General features: G+C 35.4%; 2 protein-coding genes across 24 annotated transcripts in view; one reads left to right on the forward strand and one right to left on the reverse strand.

Moving 5' to 3' along the window:
- The window catches only part of LOC127867104 (dihydrofolate reductase-like), a 632,040-nt gene that overhangs the window by 273,160 nt on the left and 333,423 nt on the right, over positions 1-25,457 (forward strand). For 2 of the 21 annotated variants that reach the window (XM_052408107.1, XM_052408106.1), the window contains exons 4-7: positions 15,514-15,631; positions 16,055-16,183; positions 19,162-19,266; positions 19,524-19,974. In XM_052408107.1, the coding sequence (XP_052264067.1) occupies positions 15,514-15,631; positions 16,055-16,183; positions 19,162-19,266; positions 19,524-19,620 (449 nt within the window). In that variant the 3' untranslated portion in view covers positions 19,621-19,974. The other 19 variants (XM_052408101.1, XM_052408102.1, XR_008043280.1 and 16 more) reach the window with 18 other exon arrangements.
- Positions 1-25,457, reverse strand: part of LOC127867113 (uncharacterized) — a 707,753-nt gene that overhangs the window by 179,467 nt on the left and 502,829 nt on the right. The window lies entirely within an intron of this gene.

Raw genomic sequence — 25,457 nt, forward strand, 5'->3', positions numbered from 1 at the left:
CGATAGCGTCCGTATTATGATTTTGCGGATACGGATGCGGATACGGATACGGATGCGGATAGATGGAATACTAGCCTAAGACTGGTGTTGAATCTGTCCGTATCCGCATCCGCATATCCGCAAAAAATAGAACAAGTTGAATTGCACTGCGCTTATTCCATTTATCCGCATCCGCATCCGTATATCCGCACGCGCAAAAGGCGTCCGCAAAAGAACGCTCAAGTAAGCATTCTACTGCGGACAAGATAAGGTTGGCATTTAGCGCGATGAGAGTAGCTGTCATCTAAAAAATCAACTGAAAAACTATCGAATTCGTGAAAAATTACCCGGAATAATACAACCAACGCAGTTCTGCATATCGGGACTTGCAGCTTAGACATTACTGAATAAACATGTAGCCGCATACGCCTTGAGTTGTATTAACTCCACCGGCTAGACTACAACAGCTATAACATAATTTTGAAAACTGAGTTGCGTCTAAGATTATGCAATAGCAAACAACTTCAGTGCCTTCAGCGCTTTGATAAGTAAATGTCAGACCGTCCTTCTACATTCAAGCAACGTCCTCTAACAATGGCCACTAGGTATTTTACACACACAATTGACTGTATATATAGTATAACATCGAGATTCCGCTATTAAACATTAAACACAATCATTTAATTGTGTGATGCGTAACCAGAAATGTATTCAATATTCTTGATTTAAAAGGGCCGTCAACCACGAATGACGAAAAAAGAAAAGTTCTGAATTCCTATTTTTGACAATTATTAGTTTATATTTATTAAATAATAACTGAACCTACAACGACATAAGTCACTCAAATCAACACAATTTGTAGGGCAAAAAATAGAAGAGATTTTATTTTGATCGATGAATAAACAACAACAGTACTAATGCTATCAATAAGATCACATATTGTATTGGAAATACAATAAAATATGATTAATTTTCGTCCGTTATACCAAAGCGACATTTAAACAAAACGTATAAATTCATCTTCTGAAATATAATTTGTTTAGCATTAAACCAATTGCGAGTTCATGGAAAACGTTGCTTAAAACTTGCCATTTTATATAAATGCAATAGGAAGCCAACAGAATAAAGGGGTAAATAACACAAAAAACACCCATGACTTTAGCAATACGGTAATCACGCTATAAAATTAACACAAGCATGCATACGCTTAGAGCAAAAACGAGTTTAACGGTATTACTAGATTATCTATATCTACGCATCTTTAGGTAAAATACAATATATGGGTTTTGATGAGATCAGTTTATCCGTGTTTATTAAAAGTTTACATTAACTTGTTCTGCCAAAACCGCGAGCAATAATAAATGCATATGAGAAGTAATGTACTCGATTTGCAAATAACAACGGCACTATGTTTCTTATATATGGATGCAACAATTGCGTTTTTGAAGACATTGAAGAGGTAGGAATGAACACAGATATCAACATTTTTAACGATAACTGCATCTTTAATGTGTTCAATACGCTGTCCACAATATTGCCGATCACAATAACTGCTAATTATCAACGAGAAAAACGAGAATGCTATCTTTACATGTACTTCGATTACTGCGATTAGAACATTTCAAGTGGACTACCAGAAACACATAAATTGAATAAGTACAAATGCGTAAACAATACCAACCAAAAAACAAGTGCAAATGAAGCTCGAAAGACGGAAATACGACTAATAAAAAAACAATTTATTTTCTAACACGCATACTCAAATAAACACAAGTCGCATAACTACATAAATAGACAAAATGCTAGTAAATAATATCAGTTTTAAATAGATTCATTTGCAAACACTGATATGATACCGCTAGTTTCCAAAGGTGATGCATGCATATTAGTGTACGATCATATAAAATGTAGCAATTATACAGCGTTATATTACAAACTATGATTAGCTAGAAGATTGAAATTTTTTTGATAAAGTATATCAAAAGTATTGTTGTGGTCAAGGTTACAGCCGTCTGTAAACAAAGTATATCGAAAGTATTGTTGTTGTCAAGATTACAGCCGTCTGTAAACACTTTATATCAAAAGTATTGTTGTTGTCAAGGTTACAGCCGTCTGTAAACAAAGCATCTGTAAAACAGTTCACATTTTTAAAATGTGAAACGTACGTCTGCAAGTCAAACATCAATTACTGAAGAAATCACTATTACGATAAGTCGTTGAATTATCACGTTATTTTCAACAATACTCATCGATACTTCAAAGATTAAATGTACTCAAAATTTATGAATAAGTGTTTTCCGTTCCTCGTTAATGATCAATTGATCGTCGTTAACGTTTTACATCATAATTCTATCAGAAATGGCATCCGCGTTGATAACTCGACTCCCTTCCATTCTCATCCTCACGCAAACCTCTTGTATAACCTCGTTCATTCGTTTGTATAATGCCTGTAGAATCGCATTTGTCTCGTCAACCTCCCCGCTATCATCCCCGCAGAGGATCATTCTGTTATTGTTCATGAGCATCAGCAATTCCAGCTCCATTCAGGATGAGCGATAAGGGCTTGTCGTATCTTCGGAAGTCTTAGTATCATCCTGGGTCCTTCATTAATCATTCATGAACTTTGCTGTTCCCTGATCCAGTTCAGACGCTGCCATCAGATTTCTATCTGGAATCATGTAGTACGGCAACTCTCGGGTGTCCAACGCAACTCTTAGTGCATCCAATGCTACATGCAACCAGCGCAACAGACTTCTTTCATGAAACAAAGACTGAGGATTATTTTCCGCTATCCATAAAACAATGTTTTTCAACGTGTAAGATGAAACTTCTTTCTTATGTGGATTTAAAACATCGTTTTTGACCATTTTTAATAGAAAATACAATTAAAATTGAGTTTCATTAAGATTGTTTACTAGTTCGATCTCACCGGCGTTGAAACAAACTCTCCATTCAACATGTTGATATTCACTACCTTTAAATCCAACAGGCGTAAGAAATGCCCCCAAGTGATACGACCTGCTGAACGACTTCCTGTAGCGGCCAGTGGCGAGGTCTTGCGGCCCATTTAGACAGGATGCTGGGGCAGTTATAAAGAAATGCATCTACTATGTCGGTGTGTAATGTAACGGACAATGTATTAGGCATTGACGGCCCCGAGCGATCATGCTGCACTATGCCTTTCATGAATTTACATTTCCTACAGTTATGTAAAAATAAGTCACTGCTCAGGAGTTCGTGACCATGCCCATCATCACACAACGCATCGGTTACGTTCCAGTCAGTCGTTGTACCGCGTCTTTCTAGTAGCAGTCTACAGTGCCCAGGGTATCTCATACGACTGTATGATCTAAACACGGTTATCTCTCTAGGAAATTTATCAGCACTAACACAATCTTCTAAACAAACGAAATTATTGCGTACAAACATGATGTCTATATCACTTTCAAGGAAGCGGGTCAGCCCCCCCCCCCCCCCGCCTTGCTACCCGTAATAATAGTCGTTATTGTTCCATTTGCCCGTGCAGTCCTCAGCCTGCAGTGCTCCCTGTATGCGTCTCTCCGAACATGTATAATCTCCAGACCATAGCCGAGCAAGCTGATCACAGTGCATGTTTCAACGGAGGCATTTTCCCACTGAACCTGGAATATGTTTAAATTAAATATAATGTCATATGTCATAAATATGAAAATAGTTTCATTGTCCTCAAATAAATAAAAAATAATAACATTTGGATTCATTTACATGAGTTGATTCAATAAACGGACATTACATGATAAGTGTACTGGAATGTCCATGTATTTAAATACCAATACATATTGCATTTGTATAAAGTTTCTTTACGTAAGATATAATTGCATAATTGCACAAGAAGACTGTTTCGGATACCCAATATGCCAGCGTTTTTAAAGTATAAATTGTGAAAGTTTTACTTATATGTCTATTTGTATGTTCGCGTGTTCTATAATCCGGTATTCGATGTATCGTGTGAACGATAATCGAGTAAAATAATTATTTACATAAATGAAGATACTCGAGAAAAAAAAATCAACACACGAAAAGTTGATTCATTGCTGAAATTCTTTCGTTAGTACATGTACATACCATGTTAATCTCTATTTTCTCACGTTGTTACAGAAACAAGTAGTGAACATTTATTGATATGCATCTGACTTTTAATAAATTGAAGCTGCATAATTAAACGTATTATTTTATTAATTTAAGAATTTGTTAGGTGAACAAAGTACTTAACACTTACATAGCACTTCAATGATTTACAAAATCGGATGAAAATGTGATTCTAAGGACTGAACATTTGAAATTTAAATGAAGACACCAGCGCCAAAGGCATGCTATAAAACAAAGTATTTTTAAAGTTGTCAATATAAGGAAAGCGATAAATTGTAAGTTTTAAGTTTTAGTATTTACTATTGGAACTAAAATATGCATACGTTTAATGGTATTAGATTTAACACATACCAGCCTTTATTAAACTAATGTTACACCATATAGATTCGTAAAATGTATGTGTGTAATACCATAGGGAGGGACCAACTTCATGTTGGTCGAAACATTGTCACAAATGTGCTTTTCATTTGTTAAACAACAAATGTTTCCATATCTGAAAGCTGTTGCAAAAAAATATAAGGAAAAGAGTTTTTGCTTTAGAGAAATTGGTTAATTCCAAGGCCCGTAACTTCGTAAAAATCACAACCTGAACTTGATCTGTAGATCATGTTGTATGACTCACATAACAAAGAAGTCAGTTTCTGAAAGCGTTCCTGAGAACATTCTTGAAAAGTATTATTTTAAAGAACATTTCTCAGTCCAAGGCACGTACCTTCGTCAAAAATCAATTTACAAAAGCGAAACTCAACTTTGACATGTAAGTCATGTTGACAGACTGAAACACTAAAAATAAGTTATATATCTGCAAGCGTCTAGCAAAAAGTCCAATACTAATGTCCATAACTTCTCCAAACATAAATCGAACGGAACTAAACTATAGCTTCATCTATAACTGCTGAGGGTAGACTCACATACAAACAAATCAGGTAAATAGTTCAAAGAGTTTCGGAAACAAAGTCCGAAAACAAGTAGTATTATAAAGAACAATTTCTAAGTGAAAGGCCCCTAACTTCCTCAAAAATCAAAGGACCGGAGTTAAACTCATACTTGATTTGTCAGTAATGTAGAAAGACTCACACACCAACAAACAGGTAAATACCTATAACCGTTTTGTAAAAAGTCCAGAAAACTGTTATTATAGAGAAAATGTATAAGTCTATTAATTTGCCAAAAATAAATGGAACGTAACTAAACTCAAATTTGATCTGTAACTCATGCGTGTAGAATCATATAGTAAACAAGAGGACCTAAAAGGCCCAAAGTCGCTCACTTGAGATACAAAGGAACTGACCTGTTCTGTGCAGTCCAATAATTAGAAGAACAAATCTTCATCAAGTTTCATGAAGAGTGAACTATAAATGTAACTTTTAGAGTACTAACAGGTTTTACTATAGCAATATAAGAATAACTTTCCGCCCTACTTGGGGCCATGTTTCTCAATAGAACGGAACTATTTTGGAACTCATCCAATATATCATTACAACAAATATTCTCACCTGGTTTCACGATGATGGGGCAATAAATGTGACTTTTAGAGAGTAACAAGATTTTACTATAGCCATATAAGGAAAAATTCCCTGCCCCTTGGCTGCAATGTTTTTCAACCAACCTTAACCATTTTCGAACTCGACCAAGATATCATTGGGACAAATCTTCTTTTTAAGTTTCATTAAGACCAAACAAATAGATGTGGACTCTAGAGTGTTTACAGGAATCTACTATAGCCATACATAACCATATAAGGAAAAATGCGCGGCCATGTTTTTCAAACCAGCGGAACCATGTTCGAACTCGTCCAAGATAGAATTGTCGCAAATCTTCTGACCATGAAGATCGGACAATAAATGGAACCTCATGAGTGTTAACAAGGCAAATGTTGACGCCACACGACGGACAAAAGGCGATCACAAAAGCTCAACATGAGCACATGTACTCAGGTGAGCTATAACAGGTTCATATCTCAAAGCGTTAAGGCAAAGCAATTCGGATAACGTAATGCCGGAAGGACAGACAGACAGACGGAATGACATACTTATGGAAAGACGGACAGTCCGACTGTCATATGCCTACCATCCGGGAGAGCTAATCTTACCAGGTCTTGTTGGCTGGACGCACTGCCCTGTCTATGGAACCCTTCTTATTCGTCATGTCTGGTGTCACCTTCAGTCATCTAAACGTGCTGCAGTAAGATCTTAGGCACCTGAAAGCAGTAAGATCTTAGGCACCTGAAAGCCGATTAGTTAAGTAATCGTTTGAACAATAATGAAATAGTACAGTTAATTGTCATGAAATTAGGATAGTTTAATATTTTTTGCACGTTCAGAAATACTCATGCATTTCCTTCAACGTGTCATCATTGCTATGTTTGAAGCACTTACGTTAGTTGCAGTAATGCAAAAGTAATTGAGTTAGCTTTTTTCTAAAAACACTAACATGGGTACGAAATGGCGTCGGCTCGTAATACAGATGCGATTATACGGAACATTTTCAACTTGAATATAATTTTCGTTTTAATTTGCTAAGCTGCCTACAATGTATTTTCTGATACATGATCCGATACTTTTATATACAGACAATCAAGTTAAATGAAGTCAGGGAGAAACCAATACGTTTAGCTCTTAATAACGTTGATTTTGGAGATAGAAGTGTACTCTTTAAGACACATTTATTCCACAGCTTCTTCCTGATCTCAACGGTGTAATAATGGAAGTAACTTGCTATTGGATATTAAGCTACTAATAATGTAATTAATAAAATTACACTCGATCTAGAGGGAAAATTGCTTTAATGAGTGCTTACATATTGTAATCCAATGCCGATCCGACCAATTCAATTATAATATTATTACCAGCAGTTGTATTGAATGCATTGGCATTACGGAATGAAGATTCCACACCTTACTAGATAAGGAAGCGTGAACAACAGGTTACTAGATAATGAAGCTTGCTCAACGGGTAAGCAGATGTTGGGGCGATCGCAACAGGTAAATAAGTATCTAAAAATCGGGGTTTAATATTTTCAGATCGTTTCATCAAACATCGTAACATTAATAGTATTGTCTCTTAAGTGTACGCATGTAAATGGTTAATCACCGCAGAATTCTTTTTTTTGAAAGAGCATCAATCGTGAAATAATTGTTTCAATATGACTACATAAAATTTGGTAATTTCATTTACTAGCTATATCAGTTGTTTTACATATATGTAAACCTTTACGCAATTTATGTCCAATTAGACCAGTTAGTGCCCAGTATATTATTAAGTAAAATCCTTAATACCCATAGCAGGAAAACATCGTTGATAATTGCACATTCATGTTTACTATTTGAAAATATACTTTTAGATAAACCTATGTTTAATTAAAAGTTAAACTTTGTAAAATTAAACAAAAATTAAATAAAATGTGCCAAATATTGCATCACTAGAAATAACTAATGCCTTTTAGCCCATGAAAATATCATGTTGATGTATAAATGTCGAACACAACCAATAATATAAAATGGATAAACATTTCCCATATATGTTGATTACAAAACAATGCACACACTCGTCGAATCTGTGTGAGCGTGAATTTCGCATTGAGAAAAAGGTACAGTTTTCATAATTAACGTTCCAATATGTCTAGTAGGCATACGAACTTTAACATATACGTAGGTTGGAACACATTATAATAAAACCAACATATCTTCGTGTACATATTGATGACACTTTGTCTAAAATGCACCATGTATTCTGAGCGATAAAATCAACCCGTCATTTATATTACTCAGCCAATAATCTCAAATGCTTTCACATCAATTATTTAAGAAAAAACAATGCGGTAAATCCCCTTAAAGTGAGAGATGTTTATTTTTAGTAATGAATAATCAAACGTAAGAAATCTCAAATAATGTGTTCTTTGCATCATATAATTAATCTGATTACAGTTCACAAAATAATCACACAACCTATAATTTAATTACAAACACAATGACCATATACTATTATTACGAGCAGGCATGTTTTATGGGTTGTTTAACAAACGAAAGAAGTCACTTTCGATTTCAAAATATAAATATAGTTGCTAGCCAATATATTTTTCTATTACAGAACATTGGCGTTTTTATGTAGAATTATAACGCGTTAATTATAACAATCCTTAAAAATCCTAAAAAATCAACAACAAAATGTGTGATGCAAATTAAATTATAATATCATCAACCTTTCGCTTCAACTTAACAATTCGAAAGCGGAATAACTTGTCTAAGCTGTAAACTTCCCCTATTGATAACAGTAAGGCTAGACACTACTAAAACTCATTCTTTCAAAATTTAAACATCCGAATAGCTAGTATGCATCCCTACCGCCATTACACACCACGTAATGGTGGGCGATTCAATAACAATATAATTGTTTGTAAGCTGTTTATTTATATATATTTTCAATAGTGGGTATACATTTTTATTTATGAATGTAATGAAAACCGTTTACTTGTTTGGGGAAATAACTTTGGCGATAAGTTTGATAATGAAACAGCACGTTAGCAATTGCCATTTATTTCAACATTAAATTGAATTTTAATTAAAAATCAATTGTTTCAAACCCTTGTTATGCTAATTTAAGTGTTATTTTATTAACATGAAACCTTAAATAACATGTATGTATTGGATTAGTTATGAATGTACTATATAAATGTACTAATATGTACATATAATAAGTGTACATACTTTTTGGTAATATAAAAGGTTCACGGACAATATTCTGCTTTAAACGTTTATGGATTAAAATAAACATTTACTAATTTCAGTTAAATAATTGTGATAGCATGCATGTATATATTGCACAACTAGCGATTTCTACTATAGTGTTTTAATATTTTCAAATACTGAATAACACATAATATGTCCGAAGAGGAAATACTCTTACCATTTTTCACAATCAATACAATTTTGAGTGACGCTGAACGAGTGTGGTCCGTTCGCGAGTTAATCCTGATGATGAGCAAGCATGAAACAGTGAACATAAGTTTAATAGCCTAAAAAATGAATGGAATTATCAGTAATATCATGTAATTAATGAATTATATATATATATCTGTATAAACAATGAAACAGCTATATCGGGTTGTTTTGTTTTCAATTTAGTTATGGCAAGGCTATTAGTTGAACATATTTCAATAGCGCCTTAGAACGTGTACTCTTGCATGAAAAGGGCGTTATGTAAATCCGGTATAATAATAATAATAATAAAAATAACAATAACAGTAATAATAATAATGATAATAATAATAATAATAATAATAATAATAATAATAATAATAATAATAATAATAATAATAATAATAATAATAATAATATTTCGAATATAACACTGGGATTTGTGGAATGAAGCCTTTTACTTTCCTTGTCATGTGTGTTTTACGCAGTATGTAAATCGCAGAAATAAAAGTGCTCACCTCAAAAACATATACAATCCATAAAACAAGCAATCCTTCTGTATTTGTCTTTTTATGTCATAGTATTCCTTCTGTTTAACTTTTTTACTACTACTCGCAGTACCAGGCATACATCGCAAACGTCTCACGCCCTACAATAACACAGTTAAAATCACATAACGAGTTTTCTATATATCAAACGTCTGACGCCCTACAATAACACAGTTAAAATCACATAACGAGTTTTCTATATATCAAACGTCTCACGCCCTACAATAACACAGTTAAAATCACATAACGACGCCCTACAATAACACAATTAAAATCACATAACGAGTTTTCTATATATCAAACGTCTCACGCCCTACAATAACACAGTTAAAATCACATAACGAGTTTTCTATATATCAAACGTCTCACGCCATACAATAACACAGATAAAATCACATAACGACCCCCTACAACAACACAGTTAAAATCACATAACGAGTTTTCTATATATCAAACGCCTCACGCCCTACAATAACACAGTTAACATCACATAACGAGTTTTCTAGATATCAAACGTCTCACGCCCTACAATAACACAGTTAACATCACATAACGAGTTTTCTATATATCAAACGTCTCACGCCCTACAATAACACAGTTAAAATCACATAACGACGCCCTACAATAACACAGTTAAAATCACATAACGACGCCCTACAATAACACAGTTAAAATCACATAACGACGCCCTACAATAACACAGTTAAAATCACATAACGACGCCCTACAATAACACAGTTAAAATCACATAACGACGCCCTACAATAACACAGTTAAAATTACATAACGAGTTTTCTATATATCAAACGTTTCACGCCCTACAATAACACAGTTAAAATCACATAACGAGTTTTCTATATATCAAACGTCTCACGCCCTACAATAACACAGTTAAAATCACATAACGACGCCCTACAATAACACAGTTAAAATCACATAACGAGTTTTCTATATATCAAACGTCTCACGCCCTACAATAACACAGTTAAAATCACATAACGAGTTTTCTATATATCAAACGTTTCACGCCCTACAATAACACAGTTAAAATCACATAACGAGTTTTCTATATATCAAACGTCTCACGCCCTACAATAACACAGCTAAAATCACATAACGACGCCCTACAATAACACAGTTAAAATCACATAACGAGTTTTCTATATATCAAACGTCTCACGCCCTACAATAACACAGTTAACATCACATAACGAGTTTTCTAGATATCAAACGTCTCACGCCCTACAATAACACAGTTAACATCACATAACGAGTTTTCTATATATCAAACGTCTCACGCCCTACAATAACACAGTTAAAATCACATAATGACGCCCTACAATAACACAGTTAAAATCACATAACGACGCCCTACAATAACACAGTTAAAATCACATAACGACGCCCTTCAATAACACAGTTAAAATCACATAACGACGCCCTACAATAACACAGTTAAAATCACATAACGAGTTTTCTATATATCAAACGTCTCACGCCCTACAATAACACAGTTAAAATCACATAACGAGTTTTCTATATATCAAACGTCTCACGTCCTACAATAACACAGTTAAAATCACATAACGACGCCCTACAATAACACAGATAAAATCACATAACGAGTTTTCTATATATCAAACGTCTCACGCCCTACAATAACACAGTTAACATCACATAACGAGTTTTCTAGATATCAAACGTCTCACGCCCTACAATAACACAGTTAACATCACATAACGAGTTTTCTATATATCAAACGTCTCACGCCCTACAATAACACAGTTAAAATCACATAATGACGCCCTACAATAACACAGTTAAAATCACATAACGACGCCCTACAATAACACAGTTAAAATCACATAACGACGCCCTTCAATAACACAGTTAAAATCACATAACGACGCCCTACAATAACACAGTTAAAATCACATAACGAGTTTTCTATATATCAAACGTCTCACGCCCTACAATAACACAGTTAAAATCACATAACGAGTTTTCTATATATCAAACGTCTCACGGCCTACAATTACACAGTTAAAATCACATAACGAGTTTTCTATATACCAAACGTCTCACGCCCTACAATAACACAGTTAAAATCACATAACGAGTTTTATATATATCAAACGTCTCACGCCCTACAATAACACAGTTAAAATCACATAACGAGTTTTCTATATATCAAAGGTCTCACGCCCTACAATAACACAGTTAAAATCACATAACGAGTTTTCTATATATCAAACGTGAATGAATTAGTGTTAGACTTTACCTTCTTTGCATTTATAAATGAAAATAAAATGTAAAAAAAGAAACAATTTTGCGAAAAAATTGACTTAACAGACATATAAAACGCCCTTAACATAGCTAGTAAACAACCACGCATGTTTTGCGCGTGTCCATGTTAAACATTACTTTTAATACACCTGTGCAAACCTGTATTTGTCGAATCTATAACGATTTACTTTCCGTGTGTACTTGACGCGCTTGGGTGCTTCCGTGTGAATTTTGGTGAACTCATAATAGCTGTTAACCTCGACAGTAACTGTGTACATGTGTTTACGTAATATTGGTATTTTATTCAACGGATCGTTTATGTATTATACGGTTAAGGTAAGCCATGTTTCACCTTACGATTTTAGGTTTAAATTTTATTTATGTTGTGGACGTGACTGTGTTTTTTTAAATTAATAAATTAAATACATAAAAACGCGCTGTTTTAGCCCTTACAATACTTGAATTAACTTTGTTGTAATACACAATCGTATTTTTGTTGTTAGTTTTGTTGGCAATAGGAATTTCACTACCATAATGGGCACTAAAAAATGAAACAGGTGTTCCGTATGCATTTTCCCCTATTCATTTTTTTCCAGATCGGAAATGGTCCCACTAAAAGGAAATACCCGATCAGTATGTTACTATGTGTTAAGGTACTCAAACAGTGTGAAAAACCTAACATATCAAACATAACCAAAATGTAGTTGCCAAATAAGATTAAGGTACACAACACACGTGATCACTTTAGACAGCTTCAGGACTGTAATATTTATTTGAATAAATCAAAGCCGTCGTCATGTGTTGATTAACGTTATGCAAATATACAAAAACATGTCCCTTTTTAATTTGCATCTGCATAATAGAAACCTTATTGTAGCTCGGGGTTCTTTATTTATTGCGATGATTGCCGGGCCATATATTATACATGTGAGCCTTGCTCTGGGAAAACAGGGCTTAATGCATGTGCGTAAATATTCGTCCAGAATAAGCCTGTGCAGTCCGCTTTTTTGTTTTAAGGAAGTTTCTTCTCAACTCAATCCAGTATAGGCGGAAAGGGTAGTCCATGGTAAGCTTTTTCAGACTGCACGGGCTAATCTGAGACGAATCTTTATGCACATGCATTAAGCCCAGTTTTCCCAGAGCGAGACTAATTATTCTTATTCATTGTCCGTATACTACCAGTACCGTAAACCACTTCACGCAAGATTGTGAACTCGCCATGACCTACAAGTTATCAGATAATTGAAACAAATTAGTATCACGAGTTTACGTTGACATAGTACGGTTAAGGGCACACCGTAATCGTGTTCATTTGATTTAGTTTCAACAGACACTATCTATTGTATTATGCAGTTTTGTTTAACCAATTATCTGCGTTGTGATTCTGGACTTATATTATAAGGTATTTCGGAAAATCTCAGCGACACTGTTGAAAGATAATAACACAGATTATAATCAACATTATACTAGCGCAATTTTAACAGCCATATATCAACACATGAAACAGTGTATAGCACATGTTATAAAAGAACATTTATACAACAACACTTAAATATTACATTGTGCTTTTTCTGTGGTAAAAAATACAAAATGTTTAATACTAATCAAATAAATTTTCACGCAGATGAATATGTATTTTTAAATTTAACTTTAAAAAAGCAATCAATGGAACTCCATAAACTATTTCATAACGTTTTTATTTCGGTCTTATCTACTGTGTTAACTACTGAACACCATAGACATATAATTATCAAAACTTGAATCACCTCCTATGAACGGCCAATGCAAAGTATGTTTTTTTATACATTTTATGGCTAGCCAAGCTTCACTTTTACTGAAGAATAAATAAAAAAGTGAACGTGTGTCTAAAAAGATATCAGCCAATGGCCTTTTGCAGATTATAAATGAATGTATACATTCAAAAAGGTTCTTCACAAAGCAATTTGGTGTACTTATGTTGAACGTGACGAAAATCTTTAAGATGCTTTGTATTAAAGATGTTAGTACAAAACCAAATATTGTCCGTCTATAAACGACAGCAAAACGACGCAAAACAATATTTTGTACAGATTTATTTTGAAACTATTTATAAATTGAAATCGTCGTCATTATTTGACTTAAAATAATACGGACGTTTAAAAGAAAGATAAAAGAGTATGTAACTGAATTAGTGAATTTAGTTTCATCAATTGTTGCATTAACTTTGTTGTATTAATTGAACTGCAACCAATCGAATGGTCATTACTAATGCAGAGCTGATATCATTTGCAGGGCCAGTGTGACGCACCATTAAAGAGTCTTTCGTTGGCCCATGGACATCATGGAACAAAATGTCTCCACCACGAACGGTATAATCACTTTCAATATGATGGCAGCAATGTGTCATAACAACAGAGGCATTGGCTACCAGGGTGATCTGCCATGGCCAAAATTGAAGTAAGTATACGAATAGTTTTGGGAAAAAATGGGCTGCATGCATTTGCAAAAAGTGTCGTCCGATTTTAGCCTGTGTACACATTCCGCTTTTACGGACCTCTCGGTATAAAGGAGATATCTGCTAAACGAAAACCCGGTTTAGGCGGAAAGTTTAGTCCCTTGTTAATTTTGACGTGACTTCACGCACATGCATTAAGTCAATTTTTCTCAGAACGAAGTTTGATTTGTCTCAAAAATTAAAAACAATATATGCGTAGACATAAACTTATGTACAAAGAACTAAACAATCCGTCAACAATAAGCAATAAAATATCGATTTGTAAATAGTTATCTTCACTCTGTCTGCTTACGACATTTTAAATTGCTGTCCATATACAACGTTGCTGTTTGACTATTGAATACAGGAACAAAATCAACCTCGCTTTAGTAAAACTGGGCTAAATGCATGTGCGTAAATTGTCATCCCACTTTAGCCTCTACAGTCCGCATTGGCTAATTAGATACGACACTTTTTGCGAATATGTAATTAACCCGTAAGGATATCGCTTCTATCCGAAAATCCAGCTTTTTCAGAAAGGGGGATGACAATCTACACTTATACCGGCATATCTGGGATAACACTTTGCGCACACGCATTAAGACCAGTTTTCCCAAAACAAAGCTCATTTTTCTTTACCTACTATGCTTGCAAGTTTATGTCTGTTTACAGGGCCGATTTTGAGTATTATTTAAAGACCACATCCACACACAAGAAAGGTAATATTGTAAACATGAGACTCGGTCTGTAAAAACGAGTATTATTGCATTTTCGTTTAAATGTCGCCACACATTAGCCATGCAGTCCGCGATGAGGAAAGACACTTTCCACCTAAACTGATTTTCGCTAGGAATAGACTTTTAACCGAAAGTAGAATATCAGCGGGAAGTTTGCGGACTTTACAGGCTAACACTGTACGCACATGTAAAAAGCTCCATTTTCCAAGAACACGACCCATATAGCACAGCGGCTAAATTGATTGATTTAAAGTGTTGCAGACTAAGTTTTCCCGTTTTCCATGATTAAGTTAACCCTAGACACATTTTTAGTTATTGAGAAGAACGTTTAATGGATTACACAAGATTACTATCGTTAATGTTTGTCATTCAAATAAAGACATGAATTATGTTGATAGTCCCTTCATGTTCTTTATATCCATTTACAGTTGTTGTATTTTAATCCAGACTCCAGTTTGATGATTGTACATGTACATGGCCGTAAGAGCTGGGCGGGATGTACGGACTTTCAGGCGAGCTATGGAGGCGTATATCACATCGTCTGTAGTCAGTCACGTGACCCAAGGTGCGTCTACCTCATGTTCTGCAGCCTATGCTATTTCAATTGTCATTCTAGAATGTCGTCAGCATCCGTAAACCGTGCACTTAGCAACACATGTGTATGGCATGCGAAAAATGAAAATATGTAAACAAGGTCACTAAAATACACTTGGAAATAAAACCCGACTTCAAAGCATCATTATTTATAACCAAAGCCAATACAAATTAATCATTATTTGATTTAATTACTTTTTAAGTTCACAACGGCTAAGAAACAATAGAGCAGCATCATTATCACTTTTTTAGGCACGAGGCAATAAAACAAGTACAAGTATAGTATCAGCTAATTATTACTGCACGTTTTCTTTGTAAAAAGGTGTCTGATAAAGTAACAAATTATCAAATGTATTGTCATATCGCAATTCCGCATGTGCATTTCCGCTTGTAGTATCAAGACACACCCGAATCTTCTGACGGTGGCCGGAAGTGTACCTGAGGCTCTCGAGTACATCGCAGATCTGAACCGGAACGGAAAATTCGACAGCGTCTGGAAATGGGTGGTGCAGGCATATACCAGGTATAAGGCTTTTGATACTTATTGTTTCTGAAATAAACCTAATATCAAAATAAAAATATGATAATCTGATAGTTATTAAGCCTAATATTCGAGGCAAAATATCTCTTTCAGAACAAACATGAGCATAATGCATGTGCGTATAGTGCTTGGTGTGTTTTCCCAGGCTAATTTCTGACTACACCTTCCTATTGTTTTGTAGCGAAAATCCAACGTGTACATAAAGTAACGTCCCTAATTAGCCTGTACGGACTGCGCACATCTGACACGACACTTCATGCACATCTGACACGACACTTCACATTAGCCTGTACGGACTACGCAAACTTGACACGACACTTCATGCACATCTGATGCGACACGTCATGCACATCTGATACGACACTTCATGCACATCTGATACGACACTTCATGCACATCTGATACGACACTTCATGCACATCTGATTCACTTCATGCACATCTGATACGACACTTCACGCACATCTGACACGACACTTCATGCACATCTGATACGACACTTCATGCACATCTGACACGACATTTCATGCACATCTGATACGACACTTCATGCACATCTGACACGACACTTCATGCACATCTGACACGACACTTCATGCACATCTGATACGACACTTCATGCACATCTGATACGACACTTCATGCACATCTGACACGACACTTCATGCACATCGGACACGACACTTCATGCACATCTGACACGACACTTCATGCACATCTGACACGAAACTTCATGCAGATCTGATACGACACTTCATGCACATCTGATACGACACTTCATGCACATCTGACAAGACATTTCATGCAAATCTTATACGACACTTCATGCACATCTGATACGACACTTTGTGCACATCTGATACGGCACTTCATGTACATCTGATACGACACTTCATGCACATCTGACACGACACTTCACGCAAACCTGACACGACACTTCATGCACATCTGATACGACACTTCATGCACATCTGATACGACACTTCATGCACATCTGATACGACACTTCATGCACATCTGACACGACACTTCATGCACATCTGATACGACACTTCATGCACATCTGACACGACACTTCATGCAAATCTGATACGAAATTTCATGCACATTTGATACGACACTTCATGCACATCTGATACGACACTTCATGCACAAATGATACGACACTTCATGCACATCTGATACGACACTTCATGCACATTTGATACGACACTTCATGCAAATCTGATACGACACTGCATGCACATCTGATACGACACTTCATGTAAATCTGATACGACACTTCATGCACATCTGATTCGACACTTCATTCACATCCTATACGACACTTCACGCACATATGATACGACACTTCATGCACATCTGATACGACACTTCACGCACATCTGATACGACACTTCATGCACATCTGATACGACACTTCATGCACATCTGACACGACACTTCATGCACATCTGATACGACACTTCATGCACATCTGATAATACACTCCATGCACATCTGACACGACACTTCATTCACATCTGACACGACACTTCATGCACAACTGATACGAAACTTCATGCACATCTGATACGACACTATATGCACATCTGATGCGAAACTTCATGCACATCTGATACGACACTTCATGCACATCTGACACGACACTTCATGCACATCTGATACGACACTTCATGCACATCTGATACGACACTTCATGCACATCTGATACGACACTTCATGCACATCTGACACGACACTTCATGCACATCTGACACGACACTTCATGCACATCTGATACGACATTGCATGCACATCTGATACGACACTTCATGCACATCTGATACGACACTTGATGTAAATCTGATACGACACTTCATGCACATCTGACACGACACCTCATGCAAATCTGATACGACACTTCACGCACATCTGATACGACACTTCATGCACATCTGACACGACACTTCATGCACATCTGACACGACACTTCACATTAGCCTGTACGGACTACGCAAACTTGACACGACACTTCATGCACATCTGATGCGACACTTCATGCACATCTGATACGACACTTCATGCACATCTGATACGACACTTCATGCACATCTGATACGACACTTCATGCACATCTGATTCACTTCATGCACATCTGATACGACACTTCACGCACATCTGACACGACACTTCATGCACATCTGATACGACACTTCATGCACATCTGACACGACATTTCATGCACATCTGATACGACACTTCATGCACATCTGACACGACACTACATGCACATCTGATACGACACTTCATGCACATCTGATACGACACTTCATGCACATTTGACACGACACTTCATGCACATCTGATACGACACTTCATGCACATCTGACACGACACTTCATGCACATCTGATACGACACTTCATGCACATCTGGTACGACACTTCATGCACATCTGATACGACACTTCATGCACATCTGATACGACACTTCATGCACATCTGATACGACACTTCATGCACATCTGATACGACACTTCATGCACATCTGATACGACACTTCATGCACATCTGATACGACACTTCATGCACATGATTTAGGTCCGCTTTTCCAGAAGCAAGGCTAAAGTGAATTGAGACCATTCGACCACGTGATAAAGGGATATTGCTAAAGTATGTATGCTCGATGCTCAAAATAATATAGCTTGAATTTATTTAAGCATCTGAATTCGGGTGACACAAGCTACTATAATAACGTTTGTTGAGCATTAACGTTCCAAGGGGATGGTTAGTCTAAAACATGTGAACGATTCTATAATACTGATGTGTTATGTACTTAAAAGATGCCTATCTTACCTGCAATATGGTCGAGTCTATTTAAATAGGGTTTAATTGATTTAATTGATGGACTACACGTGTACAGTAGCGCCTTCTTTATCCACTCTCTTAGACGAGTCTAACAATTGTTTTGTTTACTGCAGGAGTGCCTGTCTCATCCGCTCTGTGGACGAATCTATCTCACTCACGTGTACAAGGACTTTCCGTCAGACACATTTTTCCCGCCTTTTGATGACGACTTCCGAGAAGTAAAGTAGGGATTACATGTCGCATGTGCGGTTTAAATTTCAATATATTTACTTACTTTGTCCAGTTATCTTAACGAGTCTGAAGAAGTTAGTGAAGCATTTAAATAAAAAAACTTTATAAACACGATGTGGTGCTAATTATTAAATTATTAGTTGTTTAAAGGCTATAATTGGTGAAAGACACACACGGATTAATTAAATCCGTGTTGCTTCACGATTACACACGCGCTGAAACGTTCCATAATTAACTTTTTCAGAAACGACGCCACTTCCGATACCTATCACGAAGAAGACGGTATTTCTTTCGAATTTAAAGTATACCAGAATATAAGGAAATCCAACACTTCTATATAATTGATACACTGATGCCAACTCAGTGTATTGCTACTAGTGTTTACCATATCCTAAATAATCAGTTAACGTGCTGAAACTGTATTTTATCTTTACTAAGAAGTTGAAAATAAGCGTTATTTAAAGGAAAGAAAACACACGAGCATTAATCTGTAAAACTGGGTTTAATGTATGTGCGCAATTTTCTCAGGCTTGTAATGGAAGACACGGTAAGCTTTGATGAAACTTTTCTTTAAAATGAAGTCTCGTGTTAACGAAAACCGTTTTCAAGCGGAAAGCTTCGGCCATGGTTAGACTTTTCGGACTACACAGGCTAATCTGGGAGGACACATTCTGCACACACAATATAGTATGTATGATACATTTAGGTCGGTTTCGTAAAAGCGTGGATTTGATTGTGAGGCAGAGAAATATAATATTTCATTTCTGAACATAAGCTATGCTATCATTGTTAAAAATGTGTGCTTTGTACGTCAATTTGTTGGTTTATACCTAAATGTATGCTGCGAAGTTGTTTGCGAATTGACAGACTATTGACACGTGCCTTCAAAAGCGTTCCACACGATAACAAAAATTGTTCTTTTAAACTCACCAATATTATTGTGTTTGTTTACGCAACTGTACGTTGATGTTTGTATGTCCATGTTTGGTCTGGTACATGTATAAGTATGTTGATTATTAAATATTAGATTGTTTCGGTGGTGTTGCTAATGATGATTGATGCCTGTTGATTCGGCTGACGGGTCATGGTATATACACCATGTACATTGTACGTGACCACAAGAAAACAGCATCATTTGCGTTGTGAAAATTCATTAGACAAACTACTTCACAATGTCTAAAAAGACAACCAAACACAATTCACTTATAATGTATATGGTAAATAATCTTTCGTGCTTTAAAGTCGTTTTTGTATGACTTGTCTCAAAATATATTCCTGGAGAGTTATCCGAACATGAAATCGAATGCGTTGGATCTGAATGAGTACTTGGATCCAGAACATACACACACGGCTGTAAATCACGGGTGCCACCTCTTTTTAGATGTATAAATAACGACCAAATGCTACGTTCGCGTTTACGCTAGGTACCTGTAGTTTTTAAATACAATAATAATTCTACAGAAAAAGTTGGTTGCATATAGATAATCAACATATTTCGCATAAGTTTAAAAATCGGCCAATGAAGTACGAATCGGTGAAGATTTGTTTAACCTTAACTTTACAGAACCAAACATTGCAACCAACGCTGAAATTTGATGCCCTTTATAAGTTGCAACGTTGTTGAGTTTTTATAAGTACATTGATATTTTGTTCTTGGAAACTAGCACATTGCAATCTAATTAGATCCGGTTTCGTCCTTCATGTACGTTGGAGAATCCGCACAGTCTAACAGACACTCTAGTGGCCTGCAGCCGGGGGATAGAGTTGTCATGTTGCCACCTAGACTCATTGCATAATTAGTAGAGATAGTTATGTTTAAGGTTAATGTTTTCAATCTTGATGTTTTTCACGAACGCGAACATCAATAGGTTATTAATATCAAAACAGAACATAATAAATATTTCAGACAATGTTTACAACTTGAATGCATGTTGGTTTCTTTGTTCGTTTCGGATCACTCTGTGAACGTTTTTCTCAATCAATGAATCTAATTTTCATATAAGCAATCGCTAGCAATACCAAAAAACATAGATAAAATTTCGTTGTCTTTAGTATTAACGTAAAACATGTCATGCCTAAAAGTATATTTTTATTGTTGTTGGGCATTTATAATCGCTATTTGGGTACAGTTGATTTGGCGATACGTGCGTTTTTGAAGAATAATTTAATTTTAACGCATTTTGAAGAAAAAAAACAACATTTTAATACATCACATACATTGAATCTGAGGTTCAATAAAACAAACATAAGAATTTGTTTTATGAAATTCAATGACAAGGTGTATACATGTTTATTTTTTAAACTTGCTTTTAACAAGTATGACTTGATCAATTAAATTGGCATGAAATGAAAACATATGTTGTCGAGTATCTTGAATGACGTACTTTCTGGTAATATTCTGGTGATATGTTTGTGTTTTAAAAACCGATATATGTTTTAATCCAGTAGTTGCGATAACTTTGAAACATAACGTCAAATATGTGATCCTAAAGTGTATTTAACCCATAACGTGTTGCATTGACTGTTGACAGGCGGTTAATCAAGCTTTGGTCAATTTGCGTTATGCTTATTGTGATATTGTATGCATTGTACTGTATTCTAGAAACAATATGTCTATGGCGTAAGGGTGTATTCTAGAAACAATATGTCTATGGCGTAAGGGTGTATTCTAGAAACAATATGTCTATGGCGTAAGGGTGTATTCTAGAAACAATATGTCTATGGCGTAAGGGTGTATTCTAGAAACAATATGTGTATGGCGTAAGGGTGTATTCTAGAAACAATATGTCTATGGCGTAAGGGTGTATTCTAGAAACAATATGTCTATGGCGTAAGGGTGTATTCTAGAAACAATATGTCTATGGCGTAAGGGTGTATTCTAGAAACAATATGTCTATGGCGTAAGGGTGTATTCTAGAAACAATATGTCTATGGCGTAAGGGTGTATTCTAGAAACAATATGTCTATGGCGTAAGGGTGTATTCTAGAAACAATATGTCTATGGCGTAAGGGTGTATTCTAGAAACAATATGTCTATGGCGTAAGGGTGTATTCTAGAAACAATATGTCTATGGCGTAAGGGTGTATTCTAGAAACAATATGTCTATGGCGTAAGGGTGTATTCTAGAAACAATATGTCTATGGCGTAAGGGTGTATTCTAGAAACAATATGTCTATGGCGTAAGGGTGTATTCTGGACAATATGTCTATGGCGTAAGGGTGTATTCTGGAAACAATATGTCTATGGCGTAAGGGTGTATTCTAGAAACAATATGTCTATGGCGTAAGGGTGTATTCTAGAAACAATATGTCTATGGCGTAAGGGTGTATTCTAGAAACAATATGTCTATGGCGTAAGGGTGTATTCTAGAAACAATATGTCTATGGCGTAAGGGTGTATTCTAGAAACAATATGTCTATGGCGTAAGGGTGTATTCTAGAAACAATATGTCTATGGCGTAAGGGTGTATTCTAGAAACAATATGTCTATGGCGTAAGGGTGTATTCTAGAAACAATATGTCTATGGCGTAAGGGTGTATTCTAGAAACAATATGTCTATGGCGTAAGGGTGTATTCTAGAAACAATATGTCTATGGCGTAAGGGTGTATTCTAGAAACAATATGTCTATGGCGTAAGGGTGTATTCTAGAAACAATATGTCTATGGCGTAAGGGTGTATTCTAAAAACAATATGTCTATGGCGTAAGGGTGTATTCTAGAAACAATATGTCTATGGCGTAAGGGTGTATTCTAGAAACAATATGTCTATGGCGTAAGGGTGTATTCTAGAAACAATATGTCTATGGCGTAAGGGTGTATTCTAGAAACAATATGTCTATGGCGAAAGGGTGTATTCTAGAAACAATATGTCTATGGCGTAAGGGTGTATTCTAGAAACAATATGTCTATGGCGTAAGGGTGTATTCTAGAAACAATATGTCTATGGCGTAAGGGTGTATTCTAGAAACAATATGTCTATGGCGTAAGGGTGTATTCTAGAAACAATATGTCTATGGCGTAAGGGTGTATTCTAGAAACAATATGTCTATGGCGTAAGGGTGTATTCTAGAAACAATATGTCTATGGCGTAAGGGATGTTCAAAAGAATTGCTCTCAAAACAATTATTAAGCATGTGCTTTAGTCAACTAAATGTTATTCTACTTGCACATAGGCAGACAGAACAAAGGTTTGCGTCCACGTCAATGCAGCTCCGAATGTCAGGGCAATCGCTCGGGAACGGAGGACACACTGGTCATAAAAAAATCAAAATGTCAAGTAATTTGCGTAGAAAATTCCGCTCAACGCAATCGTTCAGAAATTAATATATATTTACCTTTTTCATTTTTAAGCGGGATTATACGATTTTGTCAAATATTGATGTATTTATATAAAATGTGTAAAAAAAAAACTTATTATATATATATTTCATGTATCTATGGACATAAGTACACAGGTATGGTCTATTAGTATTCGAAAATTCCACGTTGAGCGTGATTTGTCATCCATATTGAACAGAACATTTTTCTGTTCTTAACAACTACGCTGTCAATAGGGAAACAAAAATGAGAAACCCCCAAAAAGTTGTCTGGTATGTTTCATTTAGCAGACCTTCGTACGAGCTCATATTTGCAGTCGATGACAAAGAAACATATACTTCACTACTAGGTATCGATTTTAACATGGTGTTCGTAGAGCAAGTTCATGCAGTTATAACCATCAATTTTATTGTTTATACCATTTAACTATGTGTACACCAAGTGAGGCTGTAACTACATGTATAATATTTTCGTACTATTCTCCCTTACTTGAACTATTGTTTTTCTTCCCTATTATACCAAGTGGACTCGCCCATCCTTCTAAATTGGATCAATTTATTTCCAAAATTTGGGATGTCTAGAATATTTATTTCTATATTTAGAATATTTCATACAGAAATGTCTTTAAGCAAAAAGCGAAGACCCAGATGAGACGCCGCATCATGCGGCGTCTCATCTGGGTCTATGCTTTTTACCAAGGCCTTTTTTTCTAGACGCTTGGCATAAATGGGTTAAAAGCAATTTATACAAGACAACGTACTAAATGCTCGAAATCATGTTTCATGCTAAAATTACTTAACTACATGTATGTAAAATGTTGTGTAAATCATTTGAAAGATGCCGAAAGGAAATTTTGAATATCTTGTCTTTAATATAAAATTAATATGTCATATTAAAAAATAATGATACATTTAAAGTAAAGTTCACAGTTATATTTTGTGGATATTTTAACAAGTGTCTTTGGGAATGTGGATATAGTAAGATTATCATATTCAAACATTGATTGTATTTAATGTGATCTGTTCACGTTTTGATAAATTTACAAAATTGATAAAAAATATTGTTTCATAATTGCAAATTTTTGTTGAAGCTATGTTTTTTTTATAAGGAAACAGTAATAATGGACATGTTATGCTCTAAAATATCAATTGTATGCATCTTTTAGACGATTTAAAAACCTGAAAATTCTAAAGCGCTACAAAGGCAAAACGATTTCATAATAAGGAAAGTTCTGTTGTTATCGTTATCATATTGTTGTTATCCTTATTATAGTGTAATCGTGTGACATTACAAGGATTACCTATATAAAGTTTAAATTACGTGCATTATCCCGTAATAACGATTGGCCGAATTTGCTCCAAGGCTCAGTGGTTCGAGCCCAGGTGTGGATAACGTTTTTTTCATTCTTCAATTTTAATCAATTTATGCCTAGTGGACTCTCCCATTCTTCTAAACTGGACAAATTTAATAAAAAAATTAGGGATGTCTAGTATATGTATTTCTAAATTTATAATATTACTTACTGAAATTCCTTTAAGCAAACAGCGCAGACCCAGATGAGACGGCGCATCATGCGGCGTCTCATCTGGGTCTACGCTGTTTGCAAAGTCATTTTTTCAGGACGCTAGGCATAAACAAGTTAATCTTTGTTTTTACCTGAAACTCTTTTGTTCCGATGTTTACATGAATTTAAAGCATTAGTTCGCAAACTTCAGAACATGCCAAAATCTGTTAAATGGTCCGTTTAAGTCATGGATGTTAAATACTTATTATGACGTGAAACGTGTATTATTTCAACAAACAGGAGATATTTGCTAATCCATAAGAGCTTATTGCAAATAAATATTAACACGCATGCAA

This window comes from Dreissena polymorpha, chromosome 2 (genome assembly GCF_020536995.1).
Source record: "Dreissena polymorpha isolate Duluth1 chromosome 2, UMN_Dpol_1.0, whole genome shotgun sequence".
NCBI lineage: Eukaryota > Metazoa > Mollusca > Bivalvia > Myida > Dreissenidae > Dreissena > Dreissena polymorpha.